The sequence below is a fragment of the Solanum lycopersicum genome, chromosome 10 (assembly GCF_036512215.1).
Source record: "Solanum lycopersicum chromosome 10, SLM_r2.1".
Taxonomy (NCBI): domain Eukaryota; kingdom Viridiplantae; phylum Streptophyta; class Magnoliopsida; order Solanales; family Solanaceae; genus Solanum; species Solanum lycopersicum.
Genome location: NC_090809.1, coordinates 50,614,071 through 50,632,599, shown reverse-complemented (window position 1 = coordinate 50,632,599; position 18,529 = coordinate 50,614,071). Strand labels below are relative to the sequence as shown.

Below are 18,529 nucleotides of genomic sequence, written 5' to 3'. Positions count from 1 at the left end.
TTGTTAAAATAAAAAATCTTTAGTTTTTATTTATTCATGTTTCCTACGTATCTCTCTCTTCCAATTTGGCTCATATATAAAAATAAAAAAAATATTTTTTTTCTCTCTTTCGTATTTTCTATTTCATATTCTCATTCAACTTTCAAATTTCTCATATCTCTCTATCGTAATTTTTGGTATTTTTTATCTTCAGAAATTGAATTCACACAAATCCCATTAATTAAGGTATTCATCTTTATCTTTTTTTTTACATTTATTTTCTGATTTTATTTTATCTAAATCATTCATAATTGTTGAAAGTAGAATAAATCTCGATTGGACCTCTATAAAAATCTTCAATGGATAAATCTAAGAGACTTACTAGAGTTATTCAACTTAATCGTCAAATTTCTAGTGATTTTTCATCCTTTAGTCTATGTATTATTCAAGAAATAGCGGATAATGTAGGATCCACTTCTAAAATGATGGAAGAGAGATGATCAGAACAAATTCTTCCTCAAATTTAGATAAAAATGTAGTATGTTCATCTACTCATGGGGTACTTGAAAAGGACGGAGAAGACCAGATAGTTGATGAAGAGGTATTTAATTATTTTTGCATATATAGTATTTTGCATATTGAGTTGAAGTTAAAGAACAATTTTTTTTTCAACAATGTAGTTTGATTTTATTTTTTTTATGTATCCAAAATAAATTTAGCATGTGCATTGAATATATTTACAAATTTCTTATGTAGACCGTGCAATTTTTGTTAGTTTGTATTTGTGTTCCTTTTTTATTTTATTCTTGTATTTTGGCAACAATTATTGTTATTTTTGATAATGTATCAATTTTTTTCTTAATACTATCAACGTGCATGACCCGAAGAATCATGATAAATCTTGCAATCCTCCTTAGAGTGCTATTGAACTTGCATTCATTTTTGCACAAGTTAAATATAATAAATTCATTTTGAAAGTTAAATTAGCATTTTTTGAAGATTGGTTATAATATTTTAAAAATGTTGTTTCTCATATTCAGTTTGAGAAAGCATGTCTAAAAACAAAAAAACAACCTTTATTAGTATCAAAATTTAGCAATATCTATCAAAGAAGGTAATTAGAAAGGAAAATCTTTGTTCAATAAAAATTATAAGCAAAATATTGTAAGTTTTTAAAAATTCAGTTTAGTAATTAAAGTTCTGTTAGAAATTAAAATGTTTATATGTTATGTTTGTCCTAGTCTTTCGGAAGTAATTTAAACGTGGACAACTTTCAAGTTTTAGGATTGTAGTTCCTAATTTTTACCATCAAGTTGTTTTACAATAGAAAAAATTGTATGGCATCTCTTTATGTCATTCAATAAAAACAACTCCTTCAATAATATTTCCTTTCTTTTCTATTTCGTTCTTTTCACTTACAGATATATTTCTAGATTCTATTTTTTCTATCAGTGATATCAGCGCCAGGTTATATTATAAAAAGAAAAATAGAGAAATATACAGTAAGTTAATGGCTTCATAGAGCAATTATGTGCAAGCAACTATTCAGCGTTTTGATGGTCACTATGACCATTGAAGCATGCTTATGGAAAAAATTTTAAGGTCAAAGGAGTATTGGTCAATTGTGGAGGTTGGTATCACTGCTTCGGCTGAAGGCGAAATCTTGACAAATACTCAAACAACGGAGTTTGAAGCAAGAAAGCTAAAGGACTTGATGGCGAAAAATTACCTTTTTCAGTCTATCGAACGTCTTATCTTAGAAACTATTTTATGCAAAGAAATTTCTAAAGATATATGGGACTCCATGAAAAAGAAATATCAAGGCACTGCTACAGTGAAGCGCGCAACACTTCAAACCTTAAGAAGGGATTCTGCGACCTTGCAGATGAAGGAAGGAGAGTCTGTAATGAGTTACTGCGCTAGAACAATAGATATTAGCAACAAAATGCGATTCCATGGCGAGAAGATGAACGATATCACAATTGTTGAAAAGATATTATGCTCTTTGACGTCGAAGTATGATTATGCCGTTTGCTCCATTGAGGAGTCCAAAGATATAGATGAGTTATCGCTTGACGAATTGCAAAGCTCTTTATTGGTACACGAGCAGAAGATGAATCGAAATTCAACTTCTGATGAGCAAGCCTTGAAGACGTCTACTTGTATTTCTTCCAATTGTAGAGTAAGAGGTAAAGGGAGAGGGAGAGGGAGAGGAGATCGAGGCAATAGAGATGGAGGCAACAAGTATGGCAATAGAACTTTTAGAGCCAATGATGACTACGACAAAGTGAAAGGAGAGGTTTTGACAAATCCAAGATAGAATGCTATTGTTGTCATAAATTTGGACATTATTGTTCTGAATGTCGTACAAAGGTTGCCTAATGAGAAAGGAAATATTATGAAGGAGTTGTTTTTGACTGAATGACTTAAATAGTTGCCAATACAATTCTTTATATGCTAAAATAACTTGAAGCTAAAAATTAGAAATTACAATCCTAAAACTTGAAAGCTGCACATGTTTAAATTACTTCCTAAATACTGGGACAAACATAACATATAGGCATTTATTTCTAACAGAACTTTAATTACTAAACTGAATTTTTAAACACTAACACCCTCCCTTAAACTGAAAGTTGTCAAACTTCAGTTTAACTCACCTTCTTGAACTCGTCCATTGTATTGACTCCCATCAACTTCCTCAGCTTTTGGAAAGGGAGAAACCTGAGAGGTTTAGTAAAAATGTCTGTCAATTGGTCCTCACTTCGGTAGTACTGCAGCTTAATTAAGAGTGAGTAGTATATAAATTTTTTTTAAATCTAAAATTTGCTAGGTCATTATTCAAAACTTAAATTCATAACAACAGCTTTCATAGCTAAATTGTTTAGATCTTTACTGAGCCAATATTCTATCACGGGAGAATGATTTTGCTCGACAAAAGAATCGACTGAGAGTTATGTTTAAAAAAAGAAAAAAGGCCAAAAGCTCTTATACTTCCACAAATTTATTTTAGTGAAATAGGACTTGTGGATTATTTTCGTGTTCTTTGAATTTTTTTTCAAAATCATGAAACAATGAATTTCATTTGGTGGAGATCATTTTGGTTATTTTTTGTTTCAATTCAAGTACCAGTAATTTCAAAGTAGTTTTTGAAGTAGGTTTTTGAAATAGGTTCAAAAAGAAGAACGATTTTGCTCAGTATTTGACAATAGAACTGACTGATAGTTATGTTTAAAAGAGGAGTAGGGGCCAAGAAGTTCTTCAAAGATTAGAAATTTAACCAAACACTCCAAACATTTTTTTGGTGAAATAGGACTTGTAGATTATTTTCGTGTTGTTTTGAATTTTTTTCCAGAAAAAGGAAAAAATGAATTTCATGTGGTTGAGATAATTTTGGTTATTTTTGTTTCAATTCAAGCACAAGTAATTTCAAGGTAGTTTTTTAAGTAGGTTATAGAAGAAATTTAATATTGATATGTACATGTCTAAATGTTCTGTCGTTATTCTGATGATAGCTCTTTTCTCCTTTTCAACAAATTTATAGTACGTAGTTCTTATGTTTTTTTAAAAAAATCTAATATAAACGTAGTTCTTATGCATAGTAGCATGTTAGTAAACCTTTTATTTAGAAATATAAAATTCTAGAATAAGCGTGGCGAAGAAATCTATATACACTTCTTTTTTAAAAATCTTTACCTTTGTAATTATGAATTATTAGCTATGATTTGTTTTTCTCCACCGTTTTTAGTTTTAATATGTTTTTTAAGGGTAAATGTATAAGTACCCCTTTCCCAATCTATGCCCGAAATCTCATAGACACACTTAAACTATATTAAGGTTCTCTTACTCCCGCCCCCATTCCACCCCCACTCCACCCCCCAAACTTATTATATAAATAATTTTTTACCACTTTTCGACTTACGTGGCACTATCTTTTGGGCTCAGGTGTATTGATAATTTTTGAATGATAATGTCATGTAGGCCGTCAAGGGGTAGAAAATTATTTATAAAATAAGTTTAGGGGTAATAGGATCTTAGTAAAGTATAAGTGTATCTCTGAAATTTCGAACATAGGTTGGAGGAGGAGGATACTTGTACATTTTTCCTTTTTTGTATATGTAAATTAGTTTTAATGTGTAAAGTTTTATGCTTGATTAGTTGGAGCTAACTCTCCTTTCGTAAGAGTGAGCAATATTCAATTGTGTGTATATATATATATATATATATATATATATATATATATATATATATATATATATATATATATATATATATATATATATATATATATATATATATATATATATATATATATATATATATATATAGAAAATGAAAAATTTGCAAAATCACTATTCATAACTCAAATTCATAATGACATTTTTCTTTGCTAAATTTTTTTAGATCTTTTTTTTGTTCCACTTTTCGATCAAGGAAGAATGATTTTGCTCGACAAACAATGATTTTGATCAGTATTTAACAAAAGAATCAACTGAGAGTTGTGTTTAAAAAAAAAAAAAGGAGAAGGGGCCAAGAAGCTCTTCAAAGATCAGAAATTCAACTAATACTTCTACACATTTATTTTCGTGAAATGGGACTTGTGGATTATTTTCGTGTTCTTTGAACTTTTTTTTCAAAAACATGAAAAAATGATTTTCGTTTGTTTGAGATAATTTTGATTATTTTTTGTTTCAATTCAAGTACTAGTAATTTCAAGGTAGTTTTTGAAGAAGGTTCAAGGAAGAGATTTTGATCAGTATTTGACAAAAGAATCGACTGAGAGTTGTGTTTAAAAGAGGAGTAGGGGCCAAGAATCTCTTCAAAGATAGGAAATTCAATCAAAACTTTCACACATTTATTTTAGTGAAATAGGACTTGTGGATTACTTTCGTGTTCTTTGATTTTTTTCTTTTTAAGAAACATGAAAAAATGAATTTCATGTGATTAAGATAGTTTTGATTAAATTCAAGTACAAATAATTTCAAAGTAGTTTTTAAAGAAGGTTAAAAAGAGAGATTTCATATTTTTACATGCCTAAATGATCTGTTGTTATTCTCATAATAGCTCTTTTCTCCTTTTCAACAAAATTATAGTACATAGTTCACTGTCCATAAGGGAAAATGGTTTAATATATCCCTTAACTTTGTCATTTGGAGTTAATATGCTCCTATTGTAAATGACTCATATATATCCTTACTTTTATACAAACAGCTCAAATCTACTCTTACCGTTACAAAATGAGCTCACATGTACCATTCATTAGCAGAAGTAAAAAAAAATAGTTTTAAATTTATATTTTTTACTTTTAATTTTCTTTAAAATTATTTAGGGGTATATACGATTCTTTTAGCCAAGTTCAAGGTATATTTTAAACTTTTTCATATATAAATTATTTTTTCACTTCTTATATTATAATTATTTGAGTTTCTTATTCTTATTTTTTGTTCTTTCATTCCTTTGTGTAAAGAAAAAAATCTAGAACTATATTTTTGTGGCTATATTCTAATTTAAAACTATTTTTTTGTCTTTATTGTAATTTAATTTTTGTATTTGAAAAAAAAATTGGTCATCGATAATAAGTTTTAAAAAAATATTAGTAAAACATAAATAAATTTGACCATCAAAATAATAAATCTAAATTAGTCATTAAAAAAAAGTCAAAAAGAATATATATGTTTGAGGAGGATTAAATATACTCATATGAGATTATATTTTTTAAAAAAAATAAAATTTCATTTTTTTTTATTTTCGTTAAAGAAAAAGAGCATATATGAATCATTTTTATATAAGTAAGGATATATATGAGCCACTTTCAGAGATATATCAACTCTAAATAACAAAGTTGAGTTAAGTCGAAGGGCCGAGTTGGCATCCAACAAGTTCGAATTGGTATATCAGACTCTTTTCCCTTGTTATAAGTCATTTGTTTGTTACAAGAATAAGGTAGAATATCTACAATCAAAGTTCTAATCAGATTTACAGTTTATTTATTTGAGATATGAATCTAGGCAGGATTATAATTTCGAAATAACGTTGTCCACAAATCAATCAATTTCAAGGACTATATGGGAAGCACGATATATTAATTCAAATCCTACTTTAAAAGGAATTTCACACTACAAAATAGCTAATATGTGGACATATATCTATAATTCCATGAAGGAATATTTTTTAATATCAAATACTTATTTAAAAATAACTACAAGCGCAAATTATTATTTTGATTATTAAATCTTCATCTATTTTGTGTAAAAACAACTTTGATTTAGTTGTTATATCAATTTCCAGACTTCTATTTTCATTTTTATAGCATAAATATCTATGATATCAGTTTTTAATGGTTTTATTTAAACATGACATGTAATTCTTTTCTTCCATTTACAATATCCCCCTAGTTGCTACTTGTGATTTTAAGATTGCCTTCTCTTAGACTAAAAATCACTAAAATTCTCTAAATTCTTTTGAGACCAAACGTGTCTCTTATCATGTAAAAATAAAAATTACGTCTAAATATATTAACAACATAACGATTATTAACTTAAAAAAATTAAATTATTTACGGACAAAATATATGTTACAAAGGATAGGTTACAAGACTTGTATGTTACACATTTTTTTCCTATGAAAGGATTTTTCCTCGAGAACTATGTGACACTTCCATTCCTCTTTTTTGTATTCTTTTTTTTTGGGGGGGGGGGGGGGGGTAATGACTGTGAAATATTACCATTGCAATAACAAGAACCGTTTACAGAATTAAAGAGCATTCAGTATCAAATATTCCCTTTTAGGAAGGTTGCAGCAAGTATATACATCAGTGGCGAAGCTAGAATTTGGCCTAAGGGGTGTCAAAAATATAAAGAAATAAAATCGTGTAGAAGTCAAGGAGTGTCAGTATGTAATATAGATATGCACAAAAGATATTTTAATTCTAGCTACACAACGTAATTTTCCGTCAAAGGGGTGTCAATCGACACCCCTTCACTACATGTGGCTCTGCCACTGATATAGACCTCAAGCAAAAAAAAAAAAAAATCAAACAAGGCACACCAACAATCTAGTTATGAATTCTAGACAGTTTGTGTATCTATGAGCTCTTTTGGAGCAGTGTAACATATTTATCATCTCCCTAATCTCCTTTTGGATCTATGTTGTAACAAAATTCGTATTTACATGTATGTTCCTGAAAATCTTCATGTTCCTTACTCGCCAACTGTGATAAATCAGAGCACCATGAATTGCTGCAACTATTTCCTTTTTGAACCTCTTCCATTTTCTTTTTTGGAATCATTGTAGATTTTGTACTACTCCTCTCTGTTGCAAGTACAGGCTTGACCATGTAGAGAGAGCGACCCTTATTTTCGATATCCATCCACATCTAGCAAACAAATGATTTGGAGTCTCTATTTCATTTTCCTCACACAAGTAGCATGTAAGGTCATCGACTGAATTATTTAATCTGGTCATTTTTCCTTGATAAGTTTTCTATTCTGGGAAGCAATCCATTGGATCATTCTACGCTTTGGCAGTATAATTGGATTCCATATAAGCTCTGCTTCTTTCACTCTAGGAAACTAACCAAGTAAAGCAATATAACTCTTGAAAACTAAATAATTACCAGAGGGGGGAGAACTGGTACGTTCCCCTACTATACCAATGAATCGTTTGCTCCTTTAGTGAGTTCACCTTCCTCCAGTACCAACTACTCTTACAAATAATCATTAAATCGTCAACAAGAATAAAGTGAGTCAGCTTAGATGTTTGAAACATAGGATGAAATTGAAAGATTGGGGAAAGGTATTCCATTACCAACACAAACAACAATAGTGACATGTGTTGGGAATAAATCCGTAACAGAAATAATATTTGCGGTAATAAATGCAACAAATACGGAACACAATAATACGGTTAATCAACGAGAATAAAAGAGAAATAATGACACCAAGATTTTACGTGGAAACCCTTCTAAATAAGGGAAAAACCACGACCCGAGAGAAGCAACAAATATCACTATAGTAAGGATTTTACACTTGTATGTCTGAGTAAAACTCCAAAGACCACTACACATTCAAAAGAAATAACACTCTTTTGATTTTTCCACCTACAATACCTCTCACACTCTCTATTTTTCCTCACAGATTATTTTCTTCTGTGATGCCTCACTCTTCTTTTCTCTCCTTTGTAATTCCTTTTTTTTGGTGTATTTTGAAATGAGCAAGAGCTCTCTATTTATAGGAAAATCTACTCCTAATGATGTCACCAATGACATCACAAGAAACACAAGATTTCAACATTTTCACCTATGTAGAAATCTTGCTAAGATTTTAGTTGAAAAAAGAAATGATGAGCTTTGAATTTTGTTGCAGCATTTGTTGACTTTAACAATAATCAACAAACAAAATTCAACCATTTTTGCTATGTTTATCTACAATGGGTATGGACTCCACAAATCTCCCCCTCCAGACCCATTCACCTTGAAGGAGGTAGCTCTAGGTTTCTAGCTTGAGTACATGCCGACAAGTTCTTTGCATAGCTCAAACTTGTCCGTTGATACCACCTTGGTCAGCATATCTGAAGGGTTTTCACTAGTAGGGATCTTCATGACCTGCATAGATCCATCCTCTATCTTTTCACGAATCCAGTGACATCTCACGTCAATATGCTTCATCCTTGCATGGTACATGGTGTTCTTGCTCAAGTCTATTGCACTCTGACTGTCACAATAGATGACATACTCAATCTGATGCAATCCAAGTACATGAAGAAATCGTTTCAGCCATACCATCTCTTTGCCAGCTTCACTAGCTGCAATATATTCTGCCTTAGTTGTAGAGAGTGCGACACACTTTTGCAACTTTTATTGCCATGATATAGCTCCCCCTGAAAATGTAAACAAATATCCAGTAGTGGATTTTCTATTATCGAGGTCACCTTCCATATCAGCATCAGTATAGCCCTTCAAGATTGGATCAGATCCTTTAAAACACAAGCAATCTCTTGTGGTACCTCTTAGATACCTGAGTATCCACTTAACTGCCTCCCGGTGTTCTTTTCCAGGATCTTCAAGGAATCTGCTAACAACACCAACAGCATGAGCAATATCAGGTCTTGTACACACCATCGCATACATCAAACTCCCCACTGCTGAAGAATAAGGAACTTTAGCCATTCCCTCTTTCTCCTCTTTTGTTGTAGGACACATCTGTTTGCTCAACTTCAGATGACTCGCAAGAGGCGTTCTAACAGGTTTAACACTCTTCATGTTGAAGCGTTCTAGTACACGTTTAATGTACTTCTCTTGAGATAGCCACAACTTTCTTTTTGTTCGTTCTCGAACAATCTTCATCCCTAGAATTTGTTGTGCTGGGCCCAAGTCTTTCATGTCAAATGACTTGGACAAATCTTTCTTCAATTTTGCAATCAGCTCTTTGTCTTGTCCTACAATTAACATGTCATCCACATATAACAACAAAATAATAAAATTGTTGTCAGAAAATCTTTTGAAGTATACACATGGATCAGAATAGGTCTTTGTGTACGTTTGACTTTTCATGAAAGAGTCAAACTTTTTGTACCATTGTCTTGGGGCCTGTTTCAACCCATAAAGACGCTTATTCAATTTGCACACCATGTGTTTCTTTCCAGATACTTCAAATCCCTCTGGTTGCTCAATATAAATCTCTTCTTCCAAATCTCCGTGAAGAAATGCAGTTTTCACGTCCAATTGCTCCACTTCAAGATCTAGACTAGCTATTATGCTCAAATAGTTAGAATAGAAGTCATTTTGACAACAGGTGAAAAAATTTCATCAAAATCAATACCTTTCTTTTGTTCGAAGCCTTTTACAACCAATCGAGCTTTGTACCTCACCAACTTGCCATTTCCATCTTTCTTGAGTTTAAAGACCCACTTGCACTTAAGTGGTCTTTTTCCTTTTGGAAGTTCAAATAGCTGGTATGTGCCATTTTTCTGTAGAGATCCCATCTCTTCGTGCATGGCTTTCATCCATTGGCTCTTTTCTGGATGAGACAACACATCCTTAAGACTTTCTGGCTCACCTTCATCATTGATAAGGACATACTCTGAGGAAGGGTATTTGGTTGATTCTACCCTTTGTCTTTCTGATCTCCTCAGAGGTTGAGATTGTTCTTCTTCTGGGTACTCCATTTGCTCGGTATTATCACCAAGTTGCTCCCCTTGATCGACAATATCATCAGGTTGCTCTTCATGCTCAGCAACTTCATCAATCATACTTTCTGCATTTATGGGATGGTTAGAAGAAGAAGGAATGATAGCAAGATTAGGAACTATACCATTCTTTTTCTTGGCCTTCTCGGATAGATCATCAGCAGTTCCATATTCACTTTCTCGAAAGATTACATCTCTACTTCTGATGACCTTCTTCTTTACAAGATCCCATAGTCTGTACCCGAACTCTTCATCTCCATATCCGATGAATATGCAAGGAACTGATTTATCATCTAGCTTGGTTCTTTGCTCCTTCGGTACATGTGCAAGAGCTTTGGACCCGAACACCTATAGGTGCGAGTAAGACAACTCTTTGTTGGTCCAAACTCTCTCCGGAATGTCAAATTCCAACGGAACTGATGGACTACGATTGATAAGATAACATGCTGTCCGAACTGCTTCACCCCAGAATGTCTTGGGTAATTTAGCCATTCTGAGCATGCTTCTCACCTTCTCAACAATGGTGTGATTCATTCTCTCAGCTACACCATTGTGGTGTGGGGTTCCAGGAACTGTCTTTTCATGTCTGATTCCATGGTTTGAACAGTACTCTTCAAATTCTCTTGAAGTGTACTCACCTCCATTGTCGGTTCAGAGACATTTTAGCTTTCGACCTGTCTCTCTTTCTATCAGAGCATGAAACTTTTGAAATACTTGAAACACCGGATCTTTGGTTCTCAAGATATAAACCCACAATTTTTGAGAAGCGTCATCAATAAAGGTAACAAAGTATTTATTACCTCCTATCGATTCTATCTCCATTGGACCACAAACATCAGAATATACCAAATCAAGTATATTCGACTTTCTTTCAGATGATGTCTTAAATGAGACTTTATGTTGTTTACCAAATAAGCAGTAGTTACACGATTTTATCGTTGTACCTTTGGCAAAAGAGATGAGTGACTTTTTAGAAAGAATTTGCAATCCTTTCTCGCTCATATGACCCATTCTTTTATGCCATAAATCTGAAGAATTTTCTTCGTGAGCCGCATTTAATTCACCTTGGCATATTTCTGCATTTGTTCTGTATAACGTGCCACGAGCAACTCCTTTTGCAATCACCAATGCCCCTTTGGTGAGTCTCCATTTTTTATTTGCAAAGTAGTTCTCATATCCATCTTGGTCCAAAGCGATTCCCGAGATCAAGTTCATCCGCAAATCAGGTACGTGGCGCACATCTTTCAACACTAATATGCATCCAACATTTGTTTTTAAGCAAATGTCTCCGATCCCCGCAATCTTTGAGTAACTTGTGTTACCCATTTTCACATTGCCATAATCATCGGCTACATATATGCAAAAAAGATCTCTTACCGGTGTGGCATGATAAGATGTTGTTGTGTCAACCACCCATTCCGACTCTATACCTGCCAAGTGCATGCATTCTTCTTCCTCATTTATGATGAGAAGTCCATCGTTATTGTTTTGCACCATGGCGGCTGTGTTGTCATCATTCTTCTGGCCGCTGCTTTCCCCTTTGCCCCTTTTTAGATTTGGACAATCTCTTTTGAAGTGTCCTGGTTGATCGCAATTGTAGCAATTTCTGGCCTTCGATTTTGATCGGACCTTGGACTTTCTACGAGCTCAGGATCTACCATAGTTACTTGAGCTTCTTTGGTAACTTCTACCTCTACTTTCCGTGATGAGAGCCTGTCCGTGATTTTCAGGCCTTTTTTTCATCTTCTCATTAAGCAAAAGGGCTGATGTGACATCCTTCAACTCAATAGAGTCCTTACCATGTAAAATGGTTGTTGCTAAAGTATCGTAGGAAGATGGCAACGAGTTTAGGAGCACTATGATTTTATCTTCATCCTCGATTTTTGCTCTGAGGTTTGCTAGCTGCGTGATTAGTCCATTAAGTACATTTAAATGAGACAAAAAATTTGTACCTTCACTCATATGCAGCGCATATAACTGCTTCTTTAGGTACAATTTATTTGTCAGCGTTTTGGACGTGTATAGATTTTCTAACTTTGTCCAAATGTCACATGCACTCTCTTCATCGATGATGTTATTAACTACATCATCTGTTAAGTGCAATCTGATTGTACTAGCAGCCTTTTCATCCATTTCTTCTCAATCCTCAAGTTTCATGGATTCGGGCTTTTTGGATTTGCCGCCTAGTGCCTTGTGCAAACCCTGTTGGATGAGCAAGTCTTTCATCCTTCTCTGCCACGTTGAGAAACCGCTATCATCGTTGAATTTTGCTACCTCGTACTTTACTCCAGACATTTTTTTTTATTGAGTATAGTACAATAAGCTGCAAAAAAATATTTCTGTAAATGAGCAGAACCTGTGCTCTGATACCAATTGTTGGGAATAAATTCGTAACAGAAATAATATTTGCGGTAATAAATGCAACAAATGTGGAACACAACAATACAGTTAATCAACGAGAATAAAAGAGAAATAATGACACCAAGATTTTACGTGGAAACCCTTCTAAATAAGGGAAAAACCACGACCCGAGAGGAGCAATAAATATCACTATAGTAAGGATTTTACACTTGTATGTCTGAGTAAACTCCAAAGACCACTATACATTCAAAAGAAATAACACTCTTTTGATTTTTCTACAATACCGCTCACACTCTCTATTTTTCCTCACAGATTATTTTCTTCTGTGATGCCTCACTCTTCTTTTCTCTCCTTTGTAATTCCTTTTTTTTGTGTATTTTGAAATGAGCAAGAGCTCTCTATTATAGGAAAATCTACTCCTAATGATGTCACCAATGACATCACATGAAACACAAGATTTCAACATTTTTACCTATATAGAAATCTTGCTAAGATTTTAATTGAAAAAAGAAATGGTGAGCTTTGAATTTTGTTGACTTTAACAGTAATCAACAAATAAAATTCAACCATTTTTGCTATGTTTATCTACAATGGGTATGGACTCCACAACATAGGATCTCCCTGCCTAAGCTAAGAACCCTCTTTCCTTCAAACTATACATGCCCTACTCGGTTCACTTTGATAGTAAAAGTAGTAGATGCTTCATTAATTGCACACTTACTTCGATAGTAAAAGTAGTAGATGCTACACATGTCATGCATCATTAATTGCACAAAATACACCGGAAAGTCAAAGCGTCCTCTATGAAATTCTAACTAATCATGCCATACGCCTTCCTTAAATCAATTTTTATAAGACATATTGGGAGTAGTGCCTCAACATATTGTGGGTCAATGATCTTCCAGCTACAAAGATGTTTAGCCACAACACAAGGAATGATTCTCATGCATGTGCACTTGTATAAAACAGTGCAACATCATACTTTAGGGATCAGAGAAAGAGTTGTGGATTTAACTTGTTTAATCATATTCCATCTCATTTATGAAGTTCCATTAATTTTCTAATGACCATATAACTCTATTATCTAATAATAATCTATTACATCAATGGTTAATTATTATATATATTATTGAAGAACTGCAAACGTCACCGTCTTCCTCTTGCACTTAATATTCCTTCAATTGCTTAATATTCCTTTTTGTGTTTCCAACTCATCCTCTCTCTTTTTTCTCACTATATTTTTTGTCTTTCTCCTTATTTTCTTGCCTTAATATTTCGTAGAAAATAAAAAATAATTTTATTTATTTTGTTCACCATTTAACAAGTTTAATCACTTTTCCTAAAACTTTTCTCTATTCTTCTTAAAAATAACTAAATTATAATTACGACACTAGTTATCAATATAAGTTACAATTATATTGATCACTGCATTACTCTTTAATTTATATTATTCAATAGTTAAAAGTTTATTGATTACTATAAATATTAGAGCATGTCATTGGTGTTCATCTTGTATCCCTGAGATACTAAGCATAAAACTTTGAAAAACTTGGGAAGACACCACAAAGTTTAAAAACATTTTCACAACTAGAAAATTAAACTGGTAGATAAAATAAAATCAGAAACAGATTAGAAACAATATATAAAATATTTTTCTTAAAGAAGAAAATCGTTGTCAATCTGTGTTTAAAGAATCTTTTTTATTCCAACAAACTATGCAGAAACACGAATTTATCAAAGTTTAGTGAACCATTGAAGAACAGAAGAACAAAAATTAGTTCACAAATCTAAAATCTGTAACACATATCAGAACCTGGAAAAACAAATAGAAGATCAAGTTCACTGAATGCACAGTGTCCCCTTAAGGAAATTATTCATCTCTAGTATCCAAGGTTTGATTTGGAATATGTTCTCTCAGTATAGAATAATCTAAATCAACAGTGTATTGATACTATAGTTAATTAAAGTGGAAATCCAGAAAAGAACAAAGGAGAACTTAAGAATAATGAAAGATTAGAACTATAAAACAATGAAGAACAAAAAAGAAAAGATACTTTATTTGATAATGCAGTCTTTTCTCACTGCTTAAGACTTACAATTATAATAAAGAACTAACTTCATGGTCCTTAAAATCAGCAATGCATCTGCTGAAGATAAACAAACTTCTAGAGACTAGGTAAAGAAGTTATCTCAGGAAAACTAAAGCTAATTTACTATAGTAAATAAATAAAAGGCTGTAATCCTAAAACATAGCAACTACACTCCTCCCTGGTTTAGGAACTAATGACTCCTAGTTTTTCTCTAAAAAAACTCAAACTTGCTGAGGGAAAGGGCTTGGTGAAAATATCAGCAACCTGCTCATTACTCTTGCAGTAAAGAAGTTTCACATCTCCATGTTTTTGCATGTCTCTTAATAAAAACAACTTAATATTGAAATGCTTCGTTTTTGTATGAAAAACTGAATTATTAGCAATAGAAATTGCAGCTTGGTTATCAATAAAAACCTTAGCTCCTTCTTTTTGCTCCATATTCAGATTACACATAATTTTCCTCAACGATAGTGCATGATTCAGCTGTTGTTGCAGTGATAAATTTTCTCTCGGTTGTTGATTGTGCTACTATATCTTGTTTGTTGGAATACTAAGAAAAAGCTCCTGACCCAAAATTGAAACAGAAATCTGAAGTACTCATATCAAGTGCACCACCCCAGTCACTATTGGAGAATCCGTTAAGTCTAAACTTCTGACATTTGTGAAATTTAACACCATAGTTGATAGTTCCCTTAATGTATCTGACAATTCTTTTAGCTTCTCTCAAGTGTAAATCACTTGCACAATACATGAACCGAGACAAAAAAAAAATTCAGTGCATACAGAATATCAGGCCTAGCGTAGTCAAATACATCAAGCAGCCAATAAGACTTCTATATTATGCCTCATCCACCTTTTCAGTTCCATTATCTTTGGGAAAAAATTCTTTTGATTCATTGGAGTACTCATAACTTTGTAATCTTCCATATGAAACTTCTTTAGGATTTATTGAGCATATTTTTTTCTGGAAAATGAACACATTGTCTTAATTTTGTTTGATCTCCACTCCAAGAAAATACGCCATCAGTCGAAGGTCTGTCATTTCAAAGACCTTTATCATTTCCAAGTTAAATTCCTCAATTAGGCAAACCTTACTTCCTGTGAAAAAGAGATCATCAACATACAAAGAAACAATAAGTATGTATGCATCTGAACACTTAATATAAAGTGTAGACTTAGATAGGCTCTTCTTGAAACCTAAACTGAGTAAATGATCATCAAGTTTGCTATACCAAGATCTTGGTGTTTTCTTTAAATCATAGAGAGCTTTATTTAGCAAATGAACCTCATTTTCTTGCCCCTTGACAACAAAGTCATCTGGTTTCTCAATATAAATCTCCTCCAGGAGAAGACCATTGAAAAAGGTCGATTTAACATCAAGTTGATAAAATCTCCAATCTTTTTCCGCTGCAATGGCTAGTAGCAATCTGATTGTGTCAAGTGGAGCAACTGGTGCAAAGGTTTCTGAGTAGTCTACTCCGAAGATCTGAGTGTTGTTGTCAATCTGTGTTATGAAAATCAGAAATTACTGGTTGTAATAAATCATTCATAAACACGAAGTAACTGAGATTTTTAGAACCAGTAAATAAGATGAACAGAAATTTATTTGTAAGAAATAATTGAAACTGTAAAACTTACCAGAATCTGGAATACTCTTTTTGATAATTTAGGAAGAAAATCAAGTCCGCTGAATTCACAGTGTCCCCTTAAGGAAATTATTCCCCTCTAGTATCCGAGGTTTGATTTGGAATATAACCTCCCAGGGTAAAATGATCTTAATCAGTAGAGTATAGATACCAAAAACTCTACTGTCAGCGAATCAATCCACAGCAGGAAAGTACACGAAGAAATATGTGTTTTTAAGTAGAAGGAAGATCAGAAAGTTCGTTAGAAAATATTCTGAAGACTGAATGGTATTTATAGGCAAGAAGAATATATTCTGAAAGGTTGCAACCCTTTCAGAATTGACACGACCATTAATGAAAGGTTGCAAACTTTCAAATGGTATTGACTGTTCCTGAAAGTTGCAACCTTTCAGAACAGTCATGGCGGGAATATTTTTTAAATATAACGGAATTTAAAACGGGTCACGCGCGCGGATCCGAGTCGGGTCGGGTTAACTAAAAAGTTGAAAACATTTCGGTTAACTTCTGTTATAAACTAATTAATTGAAAATAATTTTTGGCCATTAAATTAATTAAGTAAAAAATTAAAATAAATTTGTCCAAAAAATTATCGATCGATCATTTGCCAAAGCCAAAGTCGAAGCCAAAGCGAGCGACGACGACGACGGCGCGAGGAGGGTCCCTCTTTCCAATCCTTTTAACAATTAATAGGAGTGTTTATTTATTTAAACTCTCCTATTTTCATTTCCATTACCGATGAGGACTATTGCCTTTTTCATTAAATCATTAGAGGACATTTCAAGTTCCCAACCTTTCAAGTTCTAAACTTTTCAAATTCCTCTCTTTCCCTCTATTTCTCATCAATTCTTGCTACATACCCAACAAGTGTAACCTTTCACTACAAGCCTCGCTTTGTGTTTGTTAATGAAACCATTAGCATATATCTTTGTCCTGAAGACCATTTTACACAAATACTTTTTCTGTCTAGAGGTTTGTCAACAAGCACCTAGGTCTGATTTTTTTTTTATCATCATCATTTCCCCCTTCATTGTTGTCACCCATTTGTCATCCCCTTCTACTTTCTCATAGCTTTAGGGCTCACAAATTGCAGTATCGCATCTCTGATACATACCAAAAATCAACCGCATGCCTCTAACAGGAGGATCATCTACTAGATCGTTTGGATCTAATAGACTGTCATGTCAACTGGTGGGTTATTTACAAGCTTCTCCCAGTTCCAGTGCTTATCCTCAATGAAGTGGACATCTCTACTTACGAAAATTTTCTCTATTTGAGGTTCATAGACCTTATATGCTTTGGAGAAAACACTGTAACCTATAAAGATGTCATCTACTGCCTTCTTGTCAAGCTTATCTCTTTTAACCTATGGTATATTAGAGAAACATAAGCAGCCAAAAATTCTGAGAAATTTCAATGAGAATTTATGACCATACCATGCGTCATATAGTGTTTTATCCTTTACAAATCTAGAAGGAAGTCTGTTTTGCAAAATAAAATAGCAGTGTTGGTAGCCTCCGCCCAGAACTTTTTTGGTAAATGTTTCTCATGTAGCATGCGCCTTGTCATCTCTATTATAGTTATGTTATTTCTCTCACTTACTCCATTTTGTTGTGAGTATAAGGGACTGTTAACAGACGTTCTATACCAACTTTGTCACCAAGTAATTTGAACTGATTTGAAGTGTACTCCTTCTCATTATCACACCTTAAAGTATGAATTTTGCAGCCACTTTGAATTTCCACTTTTGCCTTAAAATTTCAAAACACATCAACTACCTCAGACTTGTATTATGTCATCAATAAATACAATATAGTAAAGACTACCATTTAAAGATGGTGTTCTATGAGGTCCACACAGGTCTGTGTGAATGAGCTCAAGCTTTTTTTATGCTCTTCAATTTGTTTTGGGGAAGGGTAGTCTGTTCATCTTTCCAAGTATAAAAGCTTATAGATCATTCACAAGTTCCTTTCTTTGATAGAACATCATACCTTGATAATGAATATGACCATTCTTTTATGCCAAATTTCTGTAGATTTGTCTGTCATAAGAATAGCTATCTGGTCTTCTTCCAAATGATTGAGCGTGAAACACCTCCACTCCATTTTGATTTTGAATATTAACTTCACAATAGGTTCGCAATTGTAGCTATTTGATTTTAGTTTTAATCTTTCTGAACTATTTGATTTTAAATGTACTTTATATAAATATAATGAATAAAGGAGAGAAAAAAGTATTAGTACTCTATCAACTTCACACAAGGTTTTCGCGCTC

The 18,529-nt window shown here is 32.9% G+C and overlaps 1 protein-coding gene across 1 annotated transcript; it reads left to right on the top strand.

Moving 5' to 3' along the window:
- Positions 1–1,564: 1,564 nt before the first annotated feature.
- On the top strand, positions 1,565–2,299 carry LOC138338896 (uncharacterized). The gene has a single exon (XM_069289980.1). The coding sequence runs from the start codon at positions 1,565–1,567 to the stop codon at positions 2,297–2,299; it is 735 nt and encodes a 244-aa protein (XP_069146081.1).
- Positions 2,300–18,529: the final 16,230 nt, after the last annotated feature.